A 10,058-nucleotide genomic window follows, 5' to 3' on the forward strand; every position below is an offset into this window, starting at 1 on the left:
AAGGCTGGAGTCCTGTACTTCTTTGAGCACACAAAAACCAGTAGAAAATATTACCATGATATGCAGAATTTAAAATAAACCTAAGCTAACTGGCTGCAGGAGCTTCCTGCAGCCAAACAGAAGCCGCGCTTTGGTTTCCGAGCATTTTGGAAGTCAAACAGACTTCCAGAACGGATTCCATTTGACTTCCAAGGTACAACTGTATTAGGAACATTTGGCTATTCTCTTCACACAAATTAAAATATGTTGCGTAATCAAATTTTGCATTTTAATGTTATTCCAAATTCTAACATTTATAGCTCTTTAAAATTCATATAAAATGAGGATTCTCATAATTCTCACATGATTATATAATTTAGCAGTGAAGTCTCTTACTATTTATTGTTAATTCACCAAAGAATGAAGGGTGGAATACATAGGTCTCTCATTTCTCCCTTCACAATACCTCTATGAGGAAGCTTAGGGTGAGAGAGTGCTGCTTGCCCAGGTAGGAATTTAAACCAACTAAGTCAGGAATGGAGAACCCTTTTCGGTCTGAGGGCTGCATTTTTTCCTGGGCAACCTTCTGGGGACCACATGCCAGCAGTGGGCAGGTTCACAGGCAAAAGTGGGTGCAGAAATGAATATAAGCTAAATTCTACACACACTCCTCCATATCCTCCATCCAGGCAAGTGAAAGTCATCATCGTTCAAGGCAAAATCACTCAAGGAGGATGTGAAGCAGGGCCTGTGAGGGATGTGGCCTGAGGATAGCCCCAAGAGCCAGACAAAGAGGACTAGAGGGCTGCATTTGGCCCAAAGGCCTGAGGTTCTCAACCCCTGCTCTAAGGCAAACATTCTCTAGCAACTTTGCCACACCAGCTCCCTTGCAGACAAGGGAGGGGACAGGGATAACAGATCAGAACAGCAACCTGCCTAAGGTTACCAAGTAAATCCTGCGGGTAAGCTAAAATTTGAACTACACACTTCACAGCTTACAAACTGCATTAAACCAGATCTCAGCAAGTATCTAGCAATTTATATCCCACCTTCCCAATAGTAACAAATGCCCAAAGTAGCTTATAATACCGTGTTCCTTAAAATCCGAAAGCTACTTAAAAAGCTACAGTAAATAAGGAACAGCAGGGCTTATAAATGTTGCAAGTGTGCTGAATCAGTGGGCACATTTGCACAACCAAATCTTAGATTAATAGCAAGCAGTGGACAGCTGCTCACAGCCCCTTTCTTGTGCCCAGATGACAAGACCCCATTCTCTGCCTCACTGATGTGGTCCAAAAGAAAGCAGAGCACTACGTTTGGTACCAGCTTGGCTGCAGGAGTTGCCAGAAGGAGGTTATAAGGCGCCATCCAACCATATTTGTGCAGGATTTACTGCTTTTCTTCTCCCAAAGAAGTTTAGGTTCAGATTTTCCTTCTCCTAGATGGGCTATCGTATTTTTCGCCCTATAGGACACACTTTTTCCCCTCCAAAAATGAAGGGGAAATGTGTGTGTGTCCTATGGGGCGAATACAGGCTTTCGCTGAAGCCTGGAGAGCGAGAGGGGGTGGTGCACACCGCCCCTCTCGCTCTCCAGGCTTCAGGAAGCTATCCGCAAGCCTTGGGAGCCCGCGGGAGTTCCCGCCGGGCTCCCACAGCTTGCGGAGAGCTGCCTGCATCCTGAAGCCTGGGGTGCGCTGAGCTTCGGGCAGATATCCGCATGCCTGGGGAGACCAGCGCGACTTCCTGCCGGGCTCCCTAGGCTTGCAGATAGCAGCCTGTTCTGGGGGCTGGGGTCGGGGGAAGCTCGGGCTACCCCCGCCCCGTGCCTGGGGGGGGGAAAAATAATTTTCCCTCCCTTTATTTCCCCCCAAAAAACTAGGTGCGCCCTATGGGGCGAAAAATACGATACTTTCCCAGATTGACAGGCCCCATCTGCCCCACACTTCTGTCTACAGCATGTGCAGAAACCACCTTCTTGATCGTTGGACTTACTCCAACGATTGGTCTCCTCCGCTCAATTGGTCCCCTCCGCTCAATCCGCCACAGCCTGTCTTTGAATACAAGGGAGGTCTCGAACTCACCAAAAGTTTGAGAGAACCATTGGCTACCCTCACCTGGTTTAGCTAGTCAGTCGAAGCAGTTTCCCGGGTGTAGCCAGTTTTGCATGCTGACAGCTTCTAGGAACCACAGGTGAGAGCTGAGTGCAGGGTGGAGACCAAAGAAGACAAACTACCCCCCAAGAAGCACAAAGTGTTCCCCACCAGAGGTACTACTGCACATAAAATCATTATAATAAAAAACATCAGAGCACTAGCCCTTTCCTTAAAAACAGTGAGTTCCCAAGGATTTCTTTAACTTTTAAAATTATAATGTAAATTTGTGGCTTATGGCAAGAAATTTTTTGAAGAAATACTGCTTGTTAAGTAACACTGCCACAGCGAAACACATTTAAATCAAAGGTTGGGAAAATACTACATAGTAGCACAGTTTTCAAAGAAAGATTTTTATGCAGGTAAAATGATTTCCAGTTGTTAAAAACAACAACAATAAATCCCCAGAGCACTAAAGCTGACAGATTCCTTACCCAAGGTATTTCTTATATCTTGTTGATTTTTTTTATTGGCATAACTGAACTGACATATTCACAAGGAGAGATAATTTGCAAAAAATCTCATGTTTAAGTCACTGTTCCTCTTTTTAAAGAACCATCTACACAGATAGAACACTGATAGCTGAACAAATAAAATTATCTGGCATAGAAACAACTTTTTTGATTTTTCAATATCTGGCCTGAAAAACAATATAAACTTCAAAGGTATAGAATAAAATAACTCAAAGGTATAGAATAAAATTCCAGACATGTATGGAAATCAGATGCATAAAATGGCATCTGGGAGGAATATTTTTCCAGGGCTTTTTTGTGGGGTGCAAAGCGAGGGCTCCAGCTGCCCATGATGCCACTGCTGTTGGTGCTGACCACTGCCTCCCTTGCTTGGCCATGCATGGCCCCCCGTCAGAGAACAGCTTCTCCGAGATACGGGTGGAGTGCTAGGTAGCAGCGGTGCTTCGGCATGTGACGGCGGTGCAGTGTCCTAAGCGCAGCGGGCTCTTGCTGCAACCACAGCGCCAGCCCCTGGCATGCCTTTCCCAGGCATCCCTTCCAAAGTCTGCCTGCCCAACCACAAGGTGTGAGCACTCCTGCCCAATAGTTCCCACCATTTCCTGCAGGTAAAGGGGAGGAAACGTGGGCTAGTTTGTGTGAAAGAGTGAGTGTGTGCACTATACAGTTGCAGCTCTTTGGGCGTTTTTCTAAAAAGAAAGACGGGAAGCCTAGTATGCTCTCTCCGCCCCCCCCCCCACCAGGTTAAGTTAGATCAGGGATAGCCGACAAGGTACCTTCCGGACATTTTGGATTAAAAACCATTAGCCCAAGCCATCATGGCTGATGGTTAGGCATCATGGGAATTATAAGTCCAAAATATCTGGAAGTCACCATGTTGACCACCAGTAGATGAGCAGTAGATAATCCTACCCCCAACATTCTAAAAAGCAGGAGAGATGTAGAGTTCTAGTGCCAAAAGAATACCTGTATTCTACTAGTCAATAAGAAGATTGTTTGTCTAGTTAAGTATCACGTCTATGCACCAGGCATACAAGTTACTCCCCTCAGAAAGTTCAGTGCTCCCAACTTCACAAACAAGAACTTAAGATGAACCCTGCTGCATCAGGGAAAGTACTGTTCCAACAGGGATTTAGTTGTCCACTATAAGAACAAGAAGTTCTTGGCCATGGCCTGATCCATCATTGCTCTTCTTATCAGGCCAAAGGTCCATCAAGTCCACCACACTGCTTGGTACACTGGTCAACCTGACCCATCTAGGGAGCTCACAAATTGGAGAATGAAGCAAATAATGTGACACACACAGCCAATTCAATCAACTGGTATTCAGAATAATACTGCTTCTGAAGCTCCAAGTTTGTTTCATCTGTGTTGGCTACAAACTATTAATCTATCTGTCAAAAAGCGATCAAAGCCCTTTTAAAGATAATTTAAGATAGTGGCCATAATCATATATTATGACAGGGAATCCCATAAATTAATTACATCAGTGTAACCTATACAAGTGATCCCTCTTTTTATTATTATTCTTTTGTCCTGATGGAATTGTCATAGATAACTGCCTAGCTGACCAGAGGCAGAATGGGACAGGCAGAATAAAAACCAAATTAACCAAGGTCAGAACAAAAGATAGCTGGGTTCTGGTGGCTCAGTACATTTAATGCAGTGCTGCAAATCAATAGTTACCTTAACCATTTGCAAAGTGAACAACTAAATAGCGCAATTTGTTTCACCCTTGGTATGAAGCCCTGAAAGGGTAGACCAGAGGCCAATTAATCTGTAAATAAAAAGCCACTTGATTCTAGCAAACAGGTATGATTGGACAGACATTTGGAGTCCTGGGTATGTCAAGATAAGGAAGAAACAAAACAATGAAGCTGCTTTGTTTGTAAAAACAGCTGCCAGTAAAGAGAATGGGGAGAATATTCATGCTTCTTAAACAGGATTGTTGTTATGCAGTTGGTGGTCCAACCCCTTTAGCAAGAGGGCTACTCTGATTACACTATAGTTCATAAGCAGAACCCAGGGGTCCTACCTTGAATAAAATATTGGGGATCCCAAGTAAGCCTTGCCCCCACATAATCAAATGATGCAGTGCATGGACATCATCTGAATGACAATGCCTATCAATATTTTTTATGGGGTGGCTAGGAATTGGCTCCTATTGCAGAACCCCATCACCACTAATAGCTTTGGGGCAGCCTTGCCTCTAGTCTTCTGAGCTAAAGGAAAAGCTGAAACCATGCAATTTTTACTCAAGAGTACACCCACTGAAATTAGAGGACCTAAGTTTGTCACGTTCATTAATTTTAATAAGTCTACTCTGAGCAGGGCTCACATAGCTGGACTTTACCACTGTCCGGCCTTTCTGGCACTTGTAGCTAATGAATTATATGACATCATGACCGTCTAGACTTTTTGCTATAATTTACATATTAAAACACATATACTCTTTATTTGCATTATGAAGGAAATAATATCAACCTCCCTTACCTGGTGCCTGCAAAAGCAACTGAGACAATGTATGCATGTAAAACATTTTTTACACTGAAAATGTGCTACAAAAATATTTAATCCATGATCCTATCTGCACTTGCTCTGCAGTCTTCCTCCAGAGATACCTTTGGTCTCTTTTCAGGGCAAGTTAATTATTTCAGCCTTGTTTGTCTTCTGCTGGTCTGTGAGAATTATATTTTATCTTGCTGTTTTGATTTTATTTACAAAATTGCCTTTTACTACATATTTTAAATTTAGAACACTACTTGGAGAGAGACTTCAGTCTGAAAAGCAGTTGAGACTTATTAGAACATATCTGCACAGTGCATTGCACATCGTATTGTTATTGTGCTTCTTTGCATATATACTCCAGACTACACTAGTAGCAAACTAGTTTAATTCCCAAATGGCAATGTATTAGGGGCTTTATCTAAAGCAAGAGCATCTGCTCCAGTTTAGATAGTTACAAAAAAGTAATAGTAGCTCAGTGAAAAGCATCTGCTTGCCTGCAGAAGGTCTCTTGTTCAATCCTTGCATCTCCAGGCAGGGCTGATAATGTTCCCTGTCTGAAATCCTGGAGAGTCACCAACAGTCATTGTAGACAATACTGAGCATGATGGATCAATTGTCTAAGGGTAAAAAGCAGCTAACTAGGATCCCAAGTATGAAAATGACTATGCCGATGTTGTGCTTGTTTGTCAAAATAACACTATTTATCCTAAGGCTCAAGGCCAGTTCTGACACTATCCTTTGCATCTTCAGAATGGGTCAGGAGATGCCTTTTAAGTAGAACTGCAGATTTAGAAGAATCATATCTAGTCAAAAGGCCTGCCAGTGTGCAGGGAATCCCGTACTAGCTTTGTATATAAGTCCACAAAGACAAACACACAAACACCCCAGAGCAAGGAGACTCAGGTCTGATAATCTACTCATCCAGGCAAATGGTCAACTCCAAGTCTAACACATCTCCAATAAATTATCATCCAGCTTTTTCTCGGTAAGTTTAAAGCACATCTATATATGGACGCAAGAAACTTAATAACTTTATACGATAGGCAGTTCTCAGTACCTTCGGATTGCAGCTCTCAGGATTACCTGGGCAAGGCAAAACAAAAACAAAAACACAACCTTATGGGGTAAAAAAGGTTGTTTAAAATATATTGCCTTTGTTTAAGGAAAATATAACTTGAAGAGAGTGCCTTAGCTACGGGGGGGGGGGGGACTAGCATGGTTTTTTGCCCCAGGTGAAGCCTCCAGACAGGCACCATTGAGGCTCACTGCCTGTGTGTGTGTGTGTGTGTGAACGCAAATGTGCATGGATGTGCCAAACGGGATCTTTGACCTAGGTGAAAAACAGCCTAGTTTCATCCCTCCTTGAACACCTTGAATTAGTCTATTACTATAGTCACATAAATTAAAACTAGGCATGGCTCTGTGAAATTAGAGATCCAACAACTAGATCTGTCAACGTCTAGCAACTCATATTCACAACCATTTTTCTTCTACTATAGAATGTACAAATGTGCTGAGTGCATGATCATTTCTAATTATAACCACCAGTATTGGTTGAGTATATTGTTCACTTGCAGCAATAGAATAGGAGCACCTTTCCTTACAGAAAGATTCTGCCATGTAAAATAGGTGTCACAAGTGCTAGTAGCAATTACTATAGTATTTGCTTGTGTAAATATACCAGCCAAGTATTAACAACCATACTCCTATCTAAGTAATATTTCATACCTATAAAGCTTGATCATTGACTCACAATTAAAGGAAGGTTTCCTGAAATGAATGTCAGAAATATTTAAGTACCTTGAAAAGTCAGTGAAGACTTAAGAGAAATTAAATAATCTGATCTCCTTACATTCACTTTATTCCCAGTCATAAGATCAGCAAAAAAAAGAAGGAAGAAGAAATGCAACTTCTTGCTTATAAGAAATTACAAATCTTGCCACACAATTCTTTACATGGTTTTCCATCAATTGTTTTTCATATTCTAATTGTACTGGCTTGTTTCTGTTTTGCCTCTGCTGGTTTAATTTTCCTGCTGGCGTTAAAAAGACAGCGGGTCGGGGGAGAGAAGCTTGATCTCAAATGGTGGAAAAATTAAACTGGGCAAGGACAGAAGGGTCCATTCAAACAAACTAAATCATATTCTTCCCTGCTTACATGAGTTTTTCCTCTCATATCTAATTTCAAAAGCCACGCTCAGAAACCTGGAAATATGGAGGTATGTTTATATTACCCCATGAGATGAAATATGTTGCTAAAGACCAGCGGCCCATCCTTATTAGCTTCCAAAAAATAAAATATTAGGTATAGGTTAAGAACTAAGGATGAGGAACCCGTATCACCCCAGGTGTTGTTAGAATAAAACTCCCATTATTCCTGATCACTGGCCATGCTAGTGAACCGTTCCCCATACATGAACTAAGGGATGGAATTAGCCCCAGTGAGCAGCTTCAGATCATCATTTATAATATATTACAATCTGAAGTGAAGTACCCACTAAACAGTTGAACATGCCCAGTGGCCAATATCAGGGGTCCTCAAAATGTCATAGGTAGACAGTGGTCAATGAGATTCATTCAGCTAGTCCACAATATGGCCACATTAAATATGCATATTTTATTGCTTCCTTTTCCTGATATTTTATTGTATTACAACATGAATTCTATGGAATGTAAATAATAAAATACAATCTATAAGAAACAAAAAAGCAATAAAAAATAACAACATGATACAGCATCTAGCACAGTGCATTAGTACAAGGCTAAAAGGGAAAGGAGCAAAATTTTCAGAACTTGTATTCTGCAAAAAAACATAAACCTATGGAATCAAGGTGGACAGAAAACACATCAGTAGTGTTTAGATCAGAGGTGTAACAATAGTCTTCCTTTCCTCAGGTGCCTCTAAATTAAACACGAGTACCAGACATAAGAGATAGGAGTTTATAATTCAAAAAAGTAGTGAGCAATTACACTAACTGCTACAGTACCAGCAGAAGCAACCATACAATGTTGACTTTAACATCATATTCCATATAATGATCGCCACACACAGCAACTGGCATACTCCAGCATTTGATGACATAGCCCACTTTAGAATCAAAACCAGAAATGTATTCTAAAAATATGTAATATTTTATACTCAGTAAATCAGTTCGCACTAATACACTTCTCACAACTCATAACTTGATGTGCCACATTATCATCTCACCAGAACAAATTGTAAAAACGAAATGAATCCAAGGATAGCTCAAGGATTGCCTTCCAATAAACTTTCAGCCCTTCTCCCTATTTACATTCCCCTTTTGGTCAGCAAGAATTACAATTCCTTTATTTCTCAAGCAAATATGAATGTTTCCTATGTTTAAAGCAATGTACTTCCATACTGATCTTCACCTTTCATAAGCAAAACTTAACATATAATGACTCGCTCTATAATTTGTTTACATTTTACATTTTGTTCTAAAGTGTAAAATAAATATCTAACAGCAAATGCTCTGTTTCCGCATAATATGGCTATGAAGTGAGAGTGTAGTATTTTTCTTTTGAATGCTGCAAAAAAAAAAAAAACAACCCTTCTGTTCAGTTCCTATCTTTAAAGCTGCAACCAATCAGCAGGCAACTCTCATTTGCAAACACGGAACTCCAGCTTGGTAGGTGCAGAATCATTGGCCTGAGCTTTGTACGTGCCCTCAGATAACCCTCCCCGTTCCCCGATTCACACAAAAAATAAACCAGGAACCCCTTCCCAAGTGACTAATATTAACATTACTTTTCCTTTCTCCCTCGGCTGGAGTAGAAAAGAAGGAGAAAGGCAGTAACTCTGCCATATCTTCCATAGCTGAAGCAACCCCGACCCCACCTGCAAGTTTAAAAGCCAGCCTTCACTCACCAAATCCTCAAAACTTCTTCGATGCTCTTTGCCTTGCCAATCCAGGCGCCTTGGGATCAACTGAGTGGGACGGGGGAGGAGGTGCAAGGAAGAGATACAGGTCTTGCAATTAAAAGCGTGTGCAAAATGGAGAAAACAAATGATTCCCTTATCTCCCAACAACTCCCCCACTGATTCTTACAGCTGCATGCCATGTCACTTACACTCACCAGATGGGTGTAAAGAAAAAAAACTTCTGAAGATAAAGGAAAATAGGTTTACATGTAAAAGCTGTCCTACTTAGTGTGGGAGAGAGCCCTTTACATTTCATGCAGCTTCTCCTTTGTTGGCCTGGAACAGTTCTTCAGAAAAGAAAGCCTATCTGGCCGTTCCACAAAGCCTCTACTAGCTCCTTGACCAAAATATACCCACTCTCTCACTCATTTGCCACCCCAGGGCGTCCCACAAGCAAGCACTACAGGGGGAAATAATGCTCCTTTCCTGAGCAGATAAAAACTGCATGTCCTGTGTTGTCACATTTGGGGTGGGGTGGGGGAAGGGAAGAGTGGAGGAAGAAACCAGGACTGATAGTAGCAACACCTCCCTCTTTCTTTATCTTTTTAAGAGCCAAATGAAAGGTCACCAAAAGCAAGCACGGTTTATTTAAATTGAGAAAGCTGCTCGGTGAATAAATATAATTTAAAAAGAAAATAAGAGGGGGTGGAGACGGAGGCTTCGTTGCAAAGGTGTGCAATTAATACCTATCCCAACAAGTTCTTCACGGATAGCAAGATTTGTGGGAAGGGGTTACGAACCAGGAGGGCATTTGCACGGCTACTGAAGCGAAGATTGGGGTCAAGGGCTGAAGAGGAGGCATATATTAATTCGGCATTAATCAATCCCTCACACACACCCCAAAAAAACCACCACTCAGACCACATGCTGGGACATTACCTGGTGTTCTTCCAGCTCCTCCACCAGCACCTGAGGAAAAAGACATACAGATACACACACAAAGAGCGTGAGGGGAGGCAATAGATGTCCCTTCCCCACAACCCCGACTAAAAAAAAAAAAAAAAAAAC

General features: G+C 41.7%; 1 protein-coding gene across 1 annotated transcript in view; it reads right to left on the minus strand.

Annotated features, from left to right (window-relative positions):
• BRWD3 (bromodomain and WD repeat domain containing 3) overlaps positions 1-10,058 on the minus strand; it is a 75,318-nt gene that overhangs the window by 64,219 nt on the left and 1,041 nt on the right. The window contains exons 3-4 of the mRNA XM_083722008.1: positions 9,930-9,959; positions 8,997-9,056 (exon numbers count right to left, since the gene is read on the minus strand). Of these exons, the coding sequence (XP_083578134.1) occupies positions 8,997-9,056; positions 9,930-9,959 (90 nt within the window). The remainder of the gene's footprint in view (positions 1-8,996; positions 9,057-9,929; positions 9,960-10,058) is intronic.

The sequence above is a fragment of the Podarcis gaigeae genome (genome assembly GCF_964106915.1).
Source record: "Podarcis gaigeae genome assembly, chromosome: Z".
NCBI lineage: Eukaryota > Metazoa > Chordata > Lepidosauria > Squamata > Lacertidae > Podarcis > Podarcis gaigeae.